The sequence below is a fragment of the Lagopus leucura genome, unplaced genomic scaffold (genome assembly GCF_019238085.1).
Source record: "Lagopus leucura isolate 7727_CA_CO unplaced genomic scaffold, USGS_WTPT01 Super-Scaffold_100002, whole genome shotgun sequence".
NCBI lineage: Eukaryota > Metazoa > Chordata > Aves > Galliformes > Phasianidae > Lagopus > Lagopus leucura.
The window spans coordinates 68778458-68797050 of NW_024962263.1; the positions used below are offsets into that span (position 1 = coordinate 68778458).

Consider the following 18593-nt stretch of genomic DNA (forward strand, 5'->3'; position numbering starts at 1 on the left):
CATTATGTGACTTTTTAAAAATTCTTATTTTCCCTTCTATTTTTTTGACTATATCAAAATGAACAAATTCCAAATGGCGGTGAGGAAGTAATAGCAGTGAAAAGTCCCAGTTTTACAAATTCAGTTGAAATTAGGAAATTTCAATGGTTTGTTGCTACCACAGGAAAGCCCCACTTTCTAACCATTTTTTTTTTCCCTTTAGAAAATGGGGAAAAACTGTCATCCTGCCTTGTTGCCCAACAATTGGCTGCAGTGTGAAGTGGGGAAAGCAAAACCCACAGTGTTTCCTGTGAGACTTTCCTCAAGCAGACCTTTAGGCTGGTTTTCAAAGCACGGGCATTGCACTGGAGCGATGTCACAGCAGGCCCTGAGTCTTTCCTCTACACAGGGCCAGATTAATGCCCAAGTGTTGGAGTTGTGCTACTGCCTCTCTGTATTTATGAGTTCTGCGGCGTTTCTGGTACAGTTTGTACTATCAGGCCGGGGCGCGTTTCTCCAAGCTGACTGGCAGCTATTCAAACTCAAACAAGTCAGCGACTGCCTTCTGTGTGCTACAAAACGTTTACACAGAGATTGATTTAAAAAAAGAACATGACAGTCCTTTTCCTTCGCTTCAAGAAACCGGTGTTTGAAGCGACAGACAGCTGACTTTGGATGGCGTGCAAAGAATGGAAAGGCGTTTTAGAACAAATCCCCAAATCGAGGCGATGTTTCGAGCACCGAGAATACCCCTCCGCGCGCCGCCAGCGCCCCGTCGTCCCTCAGCGCTTCCCGCCCGCCTGGCTCCGCCCAAGATGGCGGCGGCCCCGCCCCACGCGGGCGGTGTCCCGGAGCCCGGCCCCGGCGGGTGCATGACCGCGGCCGAGCGGGGAGAGCGCGGCGGGGTCGGGGCGGCTGCCGGAGTGCGGAGCGCCGGGCGAGTAGCGCGGTGAGGGCAGCGCGAAACGGGCGGCTTTCCGCTCGCGTTCAGGCCGCCGGAGCGGGACGGGGAGGCAGAGAAAGAAACTTTCCTGACGGAGCGCGTCCCCGTTGGGGCTCCGGCCGCTCCGCCGCGGCCATGTTGGGAGCCGGGGGCTGCGAGCGGGGAGCTGCCCCGCGGGAGGGGGCGCGGCGCGGAGTCGGGAGCTGCTGCTGCTCGCCGGGAGGCGCTGCGGGGGGAGCGGGCGGCTGTCGGGAAGCGAAGGGGCCGCGGCGGGCGCTCGTTTGTCCCGTCCGAGAACAGTTGGGCTTTAACGGGGCTAAAAAGCCCTGCCGCTGCCAGCCTCGGGCGTTACGTAAGTGCGTGGAACCCTCGATCGGGGTTCTCTGGTGTCCGCGGATTCGAGGGGTGCGTGAGTTGGATCCCAAATTAAGAAATAATTAAACAAGCAGCAGCGGGAAGGAGGTGGAATTGCAGAGGCGCATCTGTCAGCGCGTCGGTTGGGTGTGCGTTTCCGAGGGGAGCGCCGCTGCGATGCGTGCTCCCCGACGGCGGGGCGCGGCTCTTCGCGCCTCCCGCGGAGCGCTGTCTGCTGCTCGTCCGAGGGCTTACGGGCGGCAAACGCGTGCGGCGCGGCGGGGAGCTGGCTGTGCAGCGGCGCTGTGTGCCGGCTGTCCCCGGGTGCCGCAGTTGTCAGCGAGCGGAGCGGCCCTCGAGACGGCCCAGGTTCCCTCGGCTGCCTCAGTACTGCCGTGCTCCGGGACGGGCTGTGCCGGCACAGGGCGGGCCTGATACCGAACCCCGAAGCCGGGCGGATTTCAGAAGCGCGATTGCCGGTTCCTCTTTCACTCCCTGAGTAAGGTTCCTCTTTCACTCCCGGCATAATTGAGCGCTCCAGCTTTCGGTTCGGAATGGTGTGTTTTGGTTTGGTTGAGGCTCTCTGAAAGAAGGAAAGCGTTTAAAGGCTTAATGCTGTCAGTGCGGAGACCCCAATGATGTTGACAAATCCAGTGAGGAATCCCTGCGTAGCTCAATACAAGCTCGTAGAAGGGCTGGTTTGGGATATAGAAAGCTTGGATGGGACCTCAGGGATCATCGAATTCCAACCCTATCCATATGTCTATTAGCTCAAGTCATTAAATAATTCTTTTCCTGGTGTTTAGGGCTGTGCTTATGTTCAAAATGACATCCAGGCTGTGTGTCCAAAACACAGCGAAAGTGAAGCACTGTAAGCATGAGTCCCAAATTCTTCTGCATGTAAATAGCCCGTGTGGCTTCTGCAGCAGTTGAGTTCTGTTCTGCAGAGAAAACCACACAGAGGAAATCCCTGAAACACTAAATGAAAACCGGCGTGTGGGAGCTCAGAGCTGGATTGGCTTACTCCGTCTTATCCAGAAACTGAGCAGTGTCTTTTCACCAAGACACAAGTTTTCATTAACTGCACTGATTATTTATATATGAAGACCACTTATCAGGAGATGTCAAATCAGGAGACTCGGATGTTAACTGTGGGTGAGCTGCTTAGATTTTAGTAGGCAAGGAAGTTGTTGGCTTGCTTTTAATTTCTGCATTAAGAAATTAAAGCTTGTTCTTACTGCCTAAGTGCTACAGGTATGCTTGTGACTTATTCCAGGCTCTCTTAATATTCAGGCTTACCTTTCCATTAGCTTTATGTGGCTTTTTAATGATGGATGGTGCTTGTATACGTGTGTTACAGCTCACAGGGATTAATTCAGTAATTTGATGGAAATCTGCCGACCCGGGGATTGTGCTGAAAGCAAATAAACAAGTGTAAAAGCAGACTTTTGAAGTAGAATCATGTATTTAAAACTTTGTGCAGCAAATACTCTGTGGCTCTGGGCAGCCTGGTCTGGTGGTTGGTGATCCTACACATAGCAGGAGGATTGAAACTGGATGATTGTTGTGGTCCTTTTCAACCCAGGCCATTCTATGATACTGTGAAATACAGGGTTTGTTGTTGTAGAATGACTTTGTGTTTATGATTTAGTGGGGGACTCCTTACAGTTGAGAGGGGAATTAAAGCTGCTGTAGGTAGGTGTGGTAGAACATGCTTACACCTAAACCATTATTTTGGCGTTGTCATAAAGTATAAGCCCTGATGACAACTGTGTTAGCAAGTAGAGTCCTGCAAATTCCTACCCACGTCAGTAGTGCTGCTGCAGTGAGTGGGTCCGTGTGCATGAAGAATTGTTGGACTGCTGGACAAAGATTCTCCTTCTACAAAAGGAAGTGTCATTGTGTGCAAGTGTTACTGAACAGAGCAGTATGTTTCATGATTTTTTTTTTCAGCCTGATACTTTACATAGTCAAAAATGTACTAATATGTTTGTTTTGGCTCTCGATGTTACATAAATAATTAGGAACGCTGCTACCATGGGTGTAATGATACTTTCTGCCTGCTTCTGTTGCAACATGAATAATTTAAGGATTTTGAAATCTATTTTCAAGTGTTTTTTTTTTGTTTTTATTTTTTTCCCTTTGCATTTTGATATTTTACAGTAATACAGTGTTCAGCATATTGCATATTCAACAGCATTTAGGCATCTTGTATAAGTGGAAAAGACAGACAAACAGTTGAATCTTAAGGGTTTCAAATGCAGTAATGCTTGCCCCAGTCCTGTTCCTGCACATGAGACGACCCCAGGGAAGCAGTGAGCTGCAGTGTTGCCATGCGATGGGTCTTGGTGCTCAGCAGGAGCAGCGGGCTGCCGGTCCTCCTGCACCAAGGGATGGCATTGTGCTGGGTGCTCCAGCACTCCACGTGCTTTCCACAGACCTTGAAAGTGCATCAAGTGCATTTGACAGGCTGTCAAAGGCTGGTGAGTGCGTTTCCCAAGAAGGCTGCGTAGTTCAGCTGTTATGATTACGGGATTCTTTCAGGAACTGACTCTTTATTTTTCTTTTCCTCTCTTTTTTTTTCCTCTGACCATCGCTTGGTTGTGAAAGAGCAATGCAACGCGTGGCTTATGAATTTTAAATATTGCTGGAGAAATGCAATTTAATTATTGCTAGAGGCAGAGGAGAGAGGTGTGCAGTTCCAGTCCTTGGATGCCTTCAGGTGTCCTGAAGCAAGGTGTGACAGGATGTGTACATGGCTCTGAGCACCACGCTGTGTTCCAGCTGCCTCTGAGCCCCTTGCTTCTGCCAAAATATTCTGGCTGTTCTGCTTTCCCCACTATAATATTGAAAAAGTGCTGCATCTGACTGTGTTATGTACCAGCTACAGGTCTCCTGATTGTAATTCTTCAGTACTGCGTAGTGTTTGGTGTGTCTCCCACAGCAGAGATTTCTAAACTTATCTGGAGTTCAAGAGCAGCAAGAAGTCAGGGTGGCAGGAGGCGGTGCTGGTGCTTGGCCTGGGTCCTGCTTCCCTTTGTGGGAATGCCCACTATTACCAAGCTGGTTAAAGAAACCTCTTTATTTCCCAAATAAGGCATCTGGATTCTTAAAGGATGCATGCACGTGAAAATAATATTTTATATAATTAAAACAAATAACAAAATAGCGATGATGTGATTAAACTTCAGTACTTGTCAATTGTGGGGCTACAGGGAAAAAATTTGCTGTGCTTCAAAGCAGGGCTGGTTAAAAGCAAATTCTTTTGTTGTAGTTACCTGTTAGCAGCTAATGCCTCGTGCCTTGTTCTCAATCTCACTAATTCTTTCTGTGGCGTGGTCATGCTGTAATCAGTTATGTGTAATTCAGCCCTTGCTGGACCACTGTTAAGACTGAGTAACTTATCTCATGATGGTGATGGAAGTAATGAGAATGCTGGCAGCTTGATGTACTCATTGGCAATGCTGCAGGGAGCACACTTGCAGACCCTGCTTATGTCAGAGCACCAAATTCTCTGTTCTGCTTCGTCTGAGAGGCAGCCTGCCTCCCTGGAGCTGGTTTCTGGCCTGAAGCGTGTAGTAACTTTTTTTCCTTAAGTAAGCACTTCTGTATAGTGTGTAACATTGACATGTGACGTGTGAGAGTGTCTCCACACGTGCCTCCAAATGCAGTAATTGGTGCTTACCACTAAACCAATGTGATTTTGAAGAGAAGCTTGTGAAGTGGGTTTGGTGGTGCTTCATGCCAAACTGCTGTAGCTGGGTGATGGGTTACGTTCTGTACTAATGATGCTGCGCCTCTTTCCCCGCACCTTCCCAGAATACTCACTTAAATTACTTATCTCCCCATTTGAAAGACATGCTGTGAATTGCTGTCCCTGTGCTGTGTTGGTACAACATCAGCTTATGCCACAGTTGTTCAGGTGTTTTCTGTTGACTTTTGTCACAGATCTCATCCCATGCTCATCTGAGCACAGCAGCACCTGTGCACGGCGTGTTACGTGCTGACCATGTAAAAGTAAAACATCTCTGGCTGTCTGTGCTGTTGCTTCAGGGAGCTTGAGCTTTTGGGCTCCAAATCTGTGTAAATGTCTTAGTTTTGAAATGGTATCCTGGTGAGTTCCAGATCACCAAGGATCCTGAGCAAGGGAAAACAGGGAAGGCTGGCGCTTGGGGAGCTGCTCCCCTTCCTGCTCCAAGCTAGGCGTTTGTCCTGCCAGGAGACAAAAGCACTATCAGTTAATAAAGTTTGATACAAATAGCAGTCTGACAGAGGCAATAAACAGCTGATTTCATTATGTGCAGGATCTCTTACAGGTACTTCATTCCTAGGCTTCTACACCTTCTCCCAGCATGATGGTATGTAGTTCTGTGAGCTGAGTATACCTGTGCTGCTGAGGCAGGCCCTGTGCCCTGCTCCTTGCACATATCCTGCACAGTCCCCAGCTGCCTGGGCCTCACTGCTTTCCCCAGTGAGGCTTTGTGTCCCCTTACTAGGAACCTTGCTTGGTTTCACAGAGAAGCAGTGCTGAAGCTCTGTTTTTTGAGACCAAAGTATGCTGATAAACAGCTCCTGGGAGTAGTGTAGGGCAAGCTGTTGTGACTTAGAGGGACAAAGCAGTGGAAACAGTTTTGGGAGTCAGCACTCCTGAGTTCTGCATTTTTTTTTTTTAATGGGTTGAAGCCTGCTTCCCTTTGCCTCATCTTTTTCCTCCGGTCTCCCTTACGATTAGTTTGCATTATGACTCATTTGGCACGTCTGTCAGTTTACAAGGAGGTTAAATCAGTGTTTCTTCCCTGCTGAAGTTGATTGTATTAAACTCCAAGCTGTAAGGGAAAGCGGTGCGCAGAATCCACACGAGCCATTCTGTGAAAATGGGAGCTGGCAGAGCAGCTGGGGCAGCGAAAAAGCATCTCTCTGCTCTCACTGTGCTGGCCTGCATGCTGCTGGGCTAAGCAGGTGGGGGGAGTCTCCTGCTAAAGATAGCTTCTGTATCCAAACCCCCTTGGGAGTGGGCTGGGGAATGTAAGGTCACATAGTTTGAAAGATCCTCCTAGAAACAGTCTCCGTAGTGGAAATGTAATAGGCCTTTCTAGGCATTTTTATCTGGCTTGGATAATGGCTCTGGGAGATGTTAAGGGTAATGGGCTTGTCTTGCAGGTTTGACAATAAAGCTTTTGTTTTTCTTCATTTAAAAACATTTACATTCCTTGAGCTATTCTTACCCAACCAGTGAGTGAAAAGGAAATGACAGTCTTTCCTTCTAAGTTAGGGTATTCTAAAATTCCCTACAGTGTACTCAAAGAATTCTTAAGCTGCAAGATGTTAGGTCGTTAAAACAGGATCTGCAATGGCCTGTGCCCTGAAGTGAGACTTTCAGAGAGCTATTTGTGGGAGAGTTTGACTTTCTGTCCTGCTACCTGCACCTCTCTGAAGGTCAGAAGAAATTCTGGGTAACGATTGTGCTGGAGAACTGCAGAGGATCTCATTGACTCATTTCTGCTGTTTTGTCCACCTTGAATCTATAGCTTCATATTTATCTGCAGTGTCATGATCACAGAATGGTCAGGGGTGGAAGGGACCTCAGGGATCATGAATCTCCAGCCCCCCACCACAGGCAGGGCCACCAACCTCCACATTTAATACTAGACCAGGCTGCCCAGGGCCCCATCCAACCTGGCCTTGAACACCTCCACTTGATGATGTCTCCTTTTGTCATTCCTGTTATTAACATCCTTTGGATGTCAGCAGTTATCCTCTCCATCCTTACTAGCTGGTTACAGTACCAATAGCAAGGCAGTCTGTGAAGCGCTTTAAGGAATATTTTGCAAGCAGAGTAACTGGAGAACTGCTTGTTAGGAGGCTGCACTGCTTTACAAGTAGAGTTGTCCTGTCTCATCTTTCATCCAGCCCTTGTTGTCTGTTCGTGGCTCACGACAGGCAGTGCTGGTTTGTGCAGGAGCACCTGGCTTCTGCTTGCAGCTCTCAGAGCTGAGCGCACAGCACGCCTCGTTTTGCCAGCAAAGATGACGTGGTGAAGCATTTGGGACAAGTGATGGCATCGTCCCTTTTTGTATGTGTTGATGGAGCCTGTGTAGGAGGTGGAATTGGTGAGATTGAAGACTTGTGCTGATTTATCTCCTAACCTGCTTCAGAAATGTGGACTATCTGCTGTGCTTGTGTTTAGTTCAGCAGTTTTCCCCAATGGAAATATTTTCAAAGCATTAGAGATCGCACATGAAAAATTCACGCTGTTTTGTTTGGCAATAATGGGGAAGGTCAAGTGTTGCACTTAAGAACGCTACTTGTAATGCTGATAGAGATTAAAGTACTGTTGCACTGATGTATGCCTTCATAGCTGAGTTCCTCCACAAAAAGGCAGAGAATTACTGTGTCAGAGCCTTAAATCACAGGTTTGTATGAGGGTTTTGGGTAACTTAATCCTTTGTATTCATGTTTATTCCCCAGTAAGTCAAATTAGCGTGTCCTCCTTGCATAGACAAGGAGGAAAGCTGAAAGCGTGTGACCTGAAAATACGGAGTATAACCATTACTTGAAGCCTATTACTAAAAAGCATATGTAACAGGAATGTATGCTAAGTGGCTGCACTGATGGGCCGTCCTCTGGGAGGGGTGAGCTCTTCCTCTGATCCCAGAGAGGAGTTCCCTTACAGATCAGTCACTTAATGCCGATTAGGTATCTGCTTTGCAGATGGTCCTTGTCTGCCTTTACAGTTTACTTGCTTCGAGTTTGTACAGGACTTATGGAGCTTCTGTACCTTTCATGGTTATTCAGCTTGTGTAACTAATTGTAATAAAGCAGGATGGAGTTCTGCTTGAAATTGGTTTATCAGAAGCTTTCAGGTGTGGGATCAGACTTGATGATCAGACTGTATGCACAAATGCAGGTGCAAGAAAAAGGGCTGTTTATGACACCTGGACAATCCAGTGACATATTATGTGCTTTCACTTAGATCTGCTGTTTGTACCTCCTTTCTTCATTCTGTTCCTTCAGCATTCTTCTGTTTTTGTCTTTTTTTTTCCAGTTCTCATTTGCTTCACAGGTTGCAGTCAGGTTTTGTGCTGGTCCCGTTTCACCCGTTCAGGCGGTGTGACCAGGTACTGTGGTTACTGACATTTATTTATTGGACTTGTGTTATTGAATCTGACTTGGAAACATCCAAGCTCCATTGCTGTTTAGGATAAGATGGACCTTTTGTGCTGTTGATCTTGAGCCCTTGTATGCTTTCCAGCACCTCAGATACACTTTTTTTTTTAACCTGAATTGTAAATGCATGTGGTAATGAATGAGCTGCCTGCTTCCTGATACTGTGACTCTGAAAAATCCAGCCTGCCTGGTCTATGTAAATATAACGTGTTAAACATAATTGTTAGCAACTTAATTGCTCATTGTGATGAATATGATGGATGAACAGGCAATTAAGGCAAGGCTGGTAGCACTTTCCTCCCTTCAAGGAATGCTGAAGCACAATAACATTAAAAATCAGGTGCTTATTAATTGACACTCAATGACGGGGCTGTGCACTGGATGAGGCTGGTTCTTGCCCAGTCAGAAAGTAATAGAGCTGTGCTGGTGCTGTTGCTTTGCTGAAGGAGTCAAAGAGTTGGGGTTGTGTCCTTCTCATACATGCCTTCTGTGCCTGTCTGGCAGGGAGCCCTGCTCATGGAAGTGCTGCACACTGTGCGGGGTAAGGAAGCGAGGCTGTGCTGAGCTGCATGCAGCCTGCATCACTGAGGCATAGGATAAGCATTCTTCTCTTTTAAGCAACTTCTCTAGAGGTATTCGGTTTGGAAAGACTAGTTTAATCATCAGGATGCTGCAGCAAAAAGAAACACTTGTGTGCCAGGTGACTGGTTTCATATGCAGTCACTTCAAGGATATTATCAGTCTGGTGGCCAGGGGTGCCTTGTGTTTGCTGAAGTTTCCGACTTCCTGAATGTGTGTTTTGTTGTGGATAAGTGAAATTTCTTGTGAGTAAAAGTAAAAATACCTTATGTCAGACAGTTCTACATAGGGTAATGGAGTGGGGACTTTGTGTCATTAAATAATGTATCACCTTTAAATTGTCTATTATCCTACAGGGAAGAAAGCCTTTGCCCAGCATCCCTATCTTGAAATGGGTTTCCTGAGAGCAAATGTCAGAAGGAGGGGGAACAGAGAGTATTGCAGCATCCTGAGAATTGCTATTTCTTTGTTTGGAAAGGCTGGCAGACTTACTTGTGGTGCAGCTGTACGTAGCTAATCTTTCTCAGATGATGATCTGTTTATTTCTGTGCTGTTCTGACTAGCAACTAGCACCACGCTGCACCCTGTATGCAGAAATGGGGGCTGATGTGATGGGCTGGTCTGAGAGGTCCTCTCAGACAAACAGCCCTTCTTGCAGAGGGGCTTGGGAACAGCTGTTTATGAAGATGGATAGTGGTAGGACAAGGGGGAATGGTTTTAAACTGAGATGGGGGAGGTTTAGGTTAGATATTAGGGGGAAGTTTTTCACACAGAGGGTGGTGACACACTGGAACAGGTTGCCCAAGGAGGCTGTGGATGCCCCATCCCTGGAGGCATTCAAGGCCAGGCTGGATGTGGCTCTGGGCAGCCTGGTCTGGTGGTTGGCGACCCTGCACGTAGCAGGGGGTTGAAACTGGATGATCATTGTGTTCTTTTCAACCCAGGCCGTTCTATGATTCTGTGATTCTGGGAGTGTGGATGCCAGAAGTGGGAAATGAGACAAACGTGAGAGAAGTCTTAACAACTGTGCTTGAGAGTTTTGATTTCATAGCATCCACAAACTGATACTATGTGTAAAACGATTCTGATCTCCTTAAGTGCATTTGTCTAGTCTGCCATTTTGAAACCTGTGGTTCTTTCTTATTCCCTGTTTGCTTTGGGGATTATTTCCAGCAGTTTGCCATCACTTGGGGATTGTTTTGTTTGATTGGATCTTGAAATTTTGCTTCTGAAGAGCAGCGATCCAGTATCTGCTTCTCATAGTGACCAGCAGAGGAAACCTCAGGAGAAAGTGTAGGAGGTGTTGCCACTCAGCCCCAGTGGGTAATCTGTAATCTTTTGCAGGCACATATCTGAATGTGCCTTAAGAGAAGACAGTAATTGCAAAAGGCTGGTAAAGGATAATTTTTGCATAGGTTTGAACTGTGATTTCTTGCAGTCAAAAGCTCCATTGTTTTACTTACCAGGAGAATAGAAAGTCTGTGGTGCCTTCTGGTTTCACATCTCTTAGGTCTGTGTTCCTGTGGGAAGAAGAGGGGGCAACTCTTCTAATGTCAGATAGCTTCTCCTTTTTCTATTGCTAGTCTAATATTTTTTGACTTTGGTTATTTCTAATAGTTATTCTCCTTCTTCAGGATTTTTGTCTACTTCTCAGCTGACTTCCTTTCTCAAAAAATGCTGGTCAGAGTAAATGAGCATCGCATGGGAGTTCAGAAAGATTTAAAAGCTTGTATTTAAAGACATTGTGAGAAAAACATCAGATTGCTTATTTCACAAGTTCTGTTACTGTGAAAAAGCAGATGTTTTGCCTTGAAAGAAGATGGAGGGATTCATCTGCAGCCTGTGGCTTTTATGACCTTAGCTGAGACTGCTGAGCAAGGATTTGTTGGGTATTACAGACATAAGCTTCAGTGTGGAAGAGATGCTATTCCTGTTTTTATCTTTTTGTCTGTCTTGATGGTCCTTAACTTGTCCAAAATTCTTGCATGGAGTCCCGTGAGCGGTTGCATTAACAACCAGCTGAAAGAATAGCCTTGCCCAAGTTCTGGAGTCATGTGCCTCAGTTTCAGCTACAGTGATGATTAAACACTCCTTGTTAGAGCTGTTTTCTCTTAGGTTGCCCTAGAGAAATTTAATTAAAACCTTTAGCCTCTTCTCCCCCCTTTTTCTCCTGGTAGGGACTTGTATTTTGAAAGCTCACGCAGTGACCTTGGGCCGAGTTCGCTCTTTGCTGGCAGCAGGAGCAGGAGTGCAGCTTGAGGGTTGCTGTCATCTCACACCAAGAGCTTGCTGCGCTGACACGTATGGTTATGGGTAGTTTTTAGTTTCGTTTTATTTTTTTTATGCCCTGTGAACTAGCAGAATCACTCAGCTTGTTGTGATTTACAAATTGGTGATAGGCTTAGGAGCAGTGCGTGCTGGTAGGGTTAGCAGAGAAGCACACTGCTCGCTCAGCATCCCTCTGCTCTGCTGCTCAGTTTCCTTCCCCTCCTTGCAGAGGATGAGGGGTTGCTGGGTGATGCTGTGAGTGACCCCTCGCTGTGGCAGCCCAAGGCCACCCTTCATTGGAATGTGGCACCAAGTTGCTCAGGAGGGCTGTGTGCTGCCTGTGTGTTGTGAGATAGCAGTGCTTGCTGTTAGCCCTCACTGCTAGCCTTGCTCTTTGAATTTGATTTTTTTGAGCCTAGGACAGCAGCAAACAAATCAGGAAGCCTTGTGTAACCTCATCGCATTCCCTCCTTAGTGCTTTCTCCTTGGTAGAGGGAGGGCTGGGGGCTGAGGGCTTGGTAGAGGGAGCTGGGGCCTCCAGCAGCATTTCTTCCAGTCGTGCTGTAGTAGAGGTGAAGCTGGTTGCTCTCCTAAAACCTCATTTAAGCTTCTTCCCCAGTGCAGGCGGTGGTAGGTGGCTGTAGAGATTTAAAAAGTGATAACAGCATGTCTAGATGTTAATGCTGAAAAAAGCAGGTAAATGTAGGTTGTGTGCACACCCATGTGTGCTTGTGTTTGCTTTGGGACTTGGAGTGCTTCAAACAACTGAGGTTCTGTTGGAAGGTGTATTTGGGGTATGCCTGAATAATAATGTCATTAAAAAAAGAAACACAATAGAATGAGTCATGTTGATGTAACTTGAATCTGTTGCTGTTCTCTGGGCGGGGGAAGGAAAATCTCGCAGTGTTTACTGTAATATTCATGTTTGCTCATGGGTTGAAGCCAGCCTGCTTTCTGTGCCCAGCCCTGGCAGAGCATCTCCTCACCATAAATGAGCATCGCTGCATGAGGAGGGTGGGGCTCTATCTTTTAAGTTTGGTGCTGTGGAGTGTAGGTATTCAGTAGTGCCATTCTTGGGCATCTCTCTTTAAGAGAGTGATGGGCAAAACTTAGCGGACCTTGGCAAGAATAGGAACAGGAAAAACCAGTTTGGAACATCTGGCCAGGGAAAAGGGATGAATATCAATGGGGGTTGCTTGTTTTAGTTTTTTGGTTTTTTTTCCTTCCACTTGGGCTCCATGTCTTCTCTTCAGAGATAAGCAACAAGCATTTCAAGCACTCGGAAACTTAGTGAAGATAGTGGTGGTTATTCTGGTTGCAGGCCAGAAAGAAATGTATCATTTGCTGCAAAGCTGACTTAAGTGTACTGCTGGGGAAATACTTTTATCTGATCAAATAGGAAGGCAGTAAGCGAGGCAGGAGAGGAGGACAGGCTTTTTTTTTTCTTTTTTTTTTTCTCCCCCCCCTCTTCTTTTTTCTTTCATTCAGTTTTTAGGTTTGTCTGATACCTGGTGGAAGTAGTCTGGGTGCACTTACCTGTGTGCGTTGATGCAGCACAGTTGCATTTCTTGATTCATTTCATTCTTTTATCAACCTGTTTGTGATTTATTCTGACTGACTGCGGATCAGAATGACTTCATTTTGGAGAGCTTTGTACTTCCACTATCAGGCTGTGAACCTGATTATTGCTATATTGAAGTAGCTTAACTCGTGTCATGAGGCATGTAATGAAAATTGAGAAGAAATGCTGGACAGTACCTCTGAGAAACTATTCTTCTGTCTTCAGTGTGAGGTGTAGGTACGAGATCATATAGAATCATGGAATGGCAAGGTTGGCAAGGACCTACAAAGATCATCTAGTCTAGCCATCCTCCTATCACCATTATTACCACTAAGCTACTAAAGCATCTCATAGCTCCTCATCCAGACACCTCTTGAACAAATACAATGAACATAGTTGAATATGTTGTACGCAGTTTTAAAATGGTTGACTTAGTTATAGTTGAGTAAGTCTGTTTGTTGAAACTGTTTTAGTATGTTCATTGGAAGTGTTTTTCATAGCGGTAGTACAGCTTTTAAAGCAGTTACTTAGAGGTAACTTGTTAGTCACGTTTAACTGTGGGTTCATGTAATCTGAGTAAATGCAGCATACTTGTCTAGGTGAGGCCTGGTGAGAGATGTGTCTGCAAATGAATTTCTGTACAGGAGTTCTGTTGCTGTTCTGTAGGGAGGTATCTGAGTTTGTAGGAAGCAGATTGGTGTGCTCAGTGTTTATGCTGGTCTGAGCAGCAGTGAGGCCTTGCTCCATCCCATTTAAAGGATGATCCCATACTGGAAGCAGGCAGTGTAAATCTGAAAGAACAGAGAAGTGAATATAGAGGTCCCTGCAATGGATTTGTGCTGGGAAACACAGGTTACAGATACTGGGGTGTTTCCTACTGCTCTTTCCTTCAAGCCTGTGTGTAAAGACATGGATCCTGCTAAAAGGGTGTCCTGAGCATCACCCCTGTGGTAGCTAAATCACATGGCAAGAGAGCGGTCTTCTGCCTGTCTGGGGAAAGGTGTGGAGTTAGTGCTTGTCCCTGCCAGCTCTCCTACAGCTCCATGGAGCGCACAGCTGGGTTTGTGGCATACTCACAAAGATCTTGGTAGGAGCATGTCTGAAACTGCCTGGCAAAATTTCCTTTTTTGACCTCTGCATGGGAAGCTCTGACTTAAAGGCAGGTGAATCTCTGCAGGAACTTCTTTTCAGCTAACCTTCGGGTGCTTTAGTGTCTTGCCCTTTCATGAGAAGATCTTATTTGCTGTTAGGAGAAGAAAAAAGGGATGATTTAATCCATAACTGGAACATATTATTCTGTAGTTATTTTATCAGCATTTCCTGACATGCAAAGCCTTTCTGTCTGAACTTTTAGCCAGTGCAGATCACTCACTGTTTCTCAGGAGCAGTGGGGAATTGTGTGACCTTTCTTCTGTGGCGGGGTGCCTGTGTGCATTATGTAATTGGGATGGATGTAGATGTGTTCAAGATGTATGTAATAACATTACTAGAGGGGAAGCTTCCTAGTCTGTTGCCTGAAGCTCTCAGAAACAGCACTGTAGGTGCTGTGTGTGTGATAAAGATAGCAGCTGTCAGCTGAATGGAACATTTATGCTTCTAAAAAGGACTAATCAGTTGCTAAAAATTCTCAGGAGTTAATACTTATTGAAATCTAGTCCAAGTTGGCACTTCTGAGCCAGCAGGTTCTGTTGGATATTTTCAGAAATGGTGCCTTCCTTCTGGAAGTCTGCTGTTGAATCAGTTCTGTTCTAATTACAAACTTGTTTTTTTCCTACTTTTAGGATACTTGTGAAAGATGGTGGATCGCCTGGCAAACAGCGAGGCAAATACCAGAAGAATAAGTATAGTGGAAAACTGCTTTGGAGCAGCTGGTCAGCCTTTGACTATCCCTGGTCGCGTTCTCATCGGAGAGGGAGTACTAACGAAGCTGTGTAGGAAGAAGCCCAAAGCGAGGCAGTTCTTCCTGTTCAATGACATTCTTGTTTATGGTAATATTGTCATCCAGAAGAAGAAATACAATAAACAGCACATAATCCCGCTGGAAAACGTCACCATCGATTCCATCCAGGATGAGGGAGACTTGCGGAATGGGTGGCTCATCAAGACGCCTACTAAGTCTTTTGCAGTTTATGCTGCCACTGCTACAGAGAAGTCTGAATGGATGAACCATATAAATAAGTGCGTTTCTGATTTGCTTTCCAAGAGTGGGAAGACTCCTAGCAATGAGCATGCGGCTGTCTGGGTGCCAGACTCAGAAGCCACTGTCTGCATGCGCTGTCAGAAAGCAAAATTTACCCCCGTCAACCGTCGTCACCACTGTCGCAAGTGCGGCTTTGTCGTCTGTGGGCCTTGCTCTGAGAAGAGGTTCCTTCTCCCCAGCCAGTCTTCCAAGCCTGTGAGGATTTGCGACTTCTGCTATGATCTTCTTTCTACTGGGGAGATGACTGCTTGTCAGTCCACGAGATCGGACTCCTACAGCCAGTCGCCTAAGTCTTCTTTAAATGATGCATCTGATGATGATGATGATGAAGACAGTAGTGATTAAAGACCAAACGTTTGTGTTTCAGACCGTATGGAGCTGCTTTTGGGGAAGCTTGTAGCAAGGTTCCCTGAAAAAATCCTGTTCTAGCCATAAAATATGCCTGAATATCTTCAATTGCGATGTGCCTCGATCTATGAGTTCTCTAGACAATAGATTTTTCACTCCTCTGCAGGGATAGACTGTTGTAAATGTTATCAGATTGTTTTCCAGTTTCTTATACTTGAGTTATGCCTAGGTTAGACTTCTGTGGAAGATTGGAAAATAGAAAGTACTTTCTTAATTTCACAACCCACGCTTCCTAATGTTTCATATCAATATGTTATGTGGGATTGGTTTTCTTTTTTTTTTGGTATGGAGAGGGAAACTGTAAGCATGCTTAGAACAGTGATGTTTTGGTTAATCCTGCAAACCATCTGTTCTTTCTAAACATGGTATGTGATGAGTTGAAATGTGACATGATTACAAACCTCAGTGTCACAGAACTTGGGAACTGTCTTGTTTTGCTCTTATTTATGACCTCCTATGCCAAGCAGTGCCTTGTAACACTTGTGCTGATTCAGGAAGAAACAATCCTATTCGGTGTTGTCTGTATTCACCTGATGCTGGTGTCTGAGAGATTGTTGGTGCTATAGAGAATAACTGCTGTGTTCAAAGCAGAGCTCTCAGCTGCACACCCACAGGCTGAGGGGAACTGGACCCCACGCCCTCACTGCTCAGGCAGCCCCAAAGCTGCCCAACCCTGTGGGCTTCGATGGGGTTCTCTCCACAGGAGCTGTGCTGTGGGCTGGGACTTGGGGATGAGAAGCTGAGAGTGACTTTTCACAGGGACATCCACACTCTTTCTTCTCAGAGCAGGTTAGAAGTTTAAAATCTGGCAAACGCATACTGAGATTTTAGTGGGGCGATAAAGCATTTTGCTGTGATAACTTATATTTTTGGAGTTATTTCCCAAATGCGACACTAACTTGTTTCTTAAAACATTGATGAGAGGTTTTTTTTTTCCCACTTTCTTCCCAAATCTTACTGGCTTTGTATAAGAATAACGTCAAATCTTGAACAAGCAGCCTGCAAATCTGCATATGAAATTGGCTTTCCTTTGTACACAGCTGACCTCAGGATACATGTGAGATGCAAGTTGTTTCCTTCTAAACGTGTACCCAAGGACCAAGAAAGATGTATTTAAGAACTATAATAGTGCAGAAAATGTCTCTACCATAGTATTCATTTTTATTCTTAATTATAAATGTCATGTTCCTATGTATATGTAAAGGTTAGACTTGTAAAAACATGTTAGCCCCTCTCCCCCAAATTCTATGTTTTTATATTTTTATAAAGGTAATGTCAATTTTGAAGGGGAAAAATATCTTTGAAATAGATGTATGAATATAATAGCAACTGACTTTATACAAAAAAAAGGTTAAACTTTTGTGTATCTTTAAGTGACAGTTTCTGCACTGTTTGCCTTGGCTGGCAATAATTGGGTTAAATATTTATTGAATAAACAATCAATGCTGCATATTGCACTAGTCTCCCATTTTTGTACACTGTATGTCAGTCATTAAAAAAACAAATTAGCAAAGCTCTTCAAAGCCATCTCACTCAGTGAGATTCCTGGTAGCTAACGATGCGCTCTGCATCTTCAGGGAGGCACTCTGCATTAATTGTCTGCAGTACTTCAGGTGAAAGTAAAGGGATGGTTTTAGCTTGGGCAATTTCTGAAAATAACTCTTTAAAAGCACTGAAGAGCATTTGATCTGCTTTGCAATAAACACAGAAAGGAGAAAACACGTTGGTAGATGCTGGGGACCAGAAAGGTTATGTAAGATTGCCAGATAAGCAATGTACAGCTGTATGTATTTAAAGACTGAAATAAATAATTACACATGTTCACTCCTTGAAAGGCAGGGGAATGGGAAAATGTGCTATTCTGAGAAGACACTTTGTGATTACATTTTGTATCTGTCTTAATTGGAATGTTAAAAAGTTTCAGGAACAGAGACTTGTTTGCTTCAGTTTCTGTACGGATTCAGAATGCAAACTTCCCTTGTACATATATTCTAATGACTAACAGAAATGTTCTTCCTGATACAATTGTTTTCCTTTTCTACGCTGTCAGACCTTGTTGAAGGTTCAATCTTTCTGTGTATTTTTTTTCTGTGTGTGTGTTCTTATATGTTGTGCTTACTTTCCAGCGCTTTGTGGGGAAAAGGAGTTGGGTCACATCCTATATTCTGCAGAATGTTCTTGTGTCTACTTCAAGTACCTTTTCTCTGTGAATGAAACGTGCACTGATCCCTGAAGCTGTAACCAAACCAATACTTTTTTGGGGGGGAGGGATTTTTTCATTTTTCATTTGAAATTGGTGTATGTGGTCCAAACTTTTTGAGGAAGTATTAAAAAAGCAGTGTTCTGTGGTAATAGCCATAACCATCAGTTTGCTTAAAACTTCACCAAACGGACTTGCCATCAACTCCTCTTGTTACTTACAAACTCCGGAAAGGGCTTGTTTTGTTCTTTGTAATCTTGTTCTGTCAGGTTGTTTTATTTACAAATATATGGTGTAGTTTCAAGCCTACGTGGTCGCTTTTCTTTAACTGTGGGCCTTGGAAGGTGACAGGAAAAAACAACTGCCCCCAAATGAACAGTGGGTGTGTTTGTTTTCAAGACCATTTAATAAAACTGGGGATAAATGTGCATGCGGGGTGAGATGAACAATTACTCTTGGAATGAATACAGTTATGGATTTAGAAGCAACTTCAGCAGTTGCCTGCAGCATCTCTTTGGCAATGCTCTGCATTCAGCATCTGCTCTGTAGAGGCAGCCATACTGAAGGAACAAATCCTGCTCTGTTTTGCATGCTCTGCACCTTGCCCAGGAGCCTGTAGTTCATTTGTTGGAGATGCTAAAAGATAGATGCAGGGGATTGAAGCTAGTTGATCTTTGAGGTCTTTTTCAACCTAGGCCATTCTATGATGCTGTGACAGGGAGGTGGCTTCTGTAGGTTTTTAATTGAAGCCCACGACTGCAGCTTGTGCTCTTAATCAGTGCTGTTATCTTGAGGTAAGGGAGACTGTTTTGCATCTGATGCATGTGAATTTCCTGCATCTAGTGAGTAACCTGCAAGGACTGAGCACTGCTGCTCTGCTTAAAAGAAAGTTTTAAAAACCAAACCAAAGCAGGTGAGTGGATTTAGTGAAAGC

At 45.0% G+C, this 18593-nt stretch overlaps 1 protein-coding gene across 3 annotated transcripts; it reads left to right on the top strand.

Annotated features, from left to right (window-relative positions):
- Positions 1-865: 865 nt before the first annotated feature.
- Positions 866-17963, top strand: PLEKHF2 (pleckstrin homology and FYVE domain containing 2). Of its 3 annotated transcripts, none has more exons than XM_042869902.1 (2): positions 866-928; positions 14633-17963. In XM_042869902.1, exon 2 carries the CDS (start codon positions 14647-14649, stop codon positions 15394-15396), a length of 750 nt encoding a protein of 249 aa, XP_042725836.1. In that variant the 5' UTR covers positions 866-928; positions 14633-14646; the 3' UTR covers positions 15397-17963. The 3 variants fall into 3 exon arrangements, with proteins under 3 accessions (XP_042725836.1, XP_042725838.1, XP_042725837.1); XM_042869904.1 differs by lacking the exon at positions 866-928 and adding an exon at positions 1753-1775; XM_042869903.1 differs by lacking the exon at positions 866-928 and adding an exon at positions 8321-8394.
- The last annotated feature ends 630 nt before the right edge of the window (positions 17964-18593 follow it).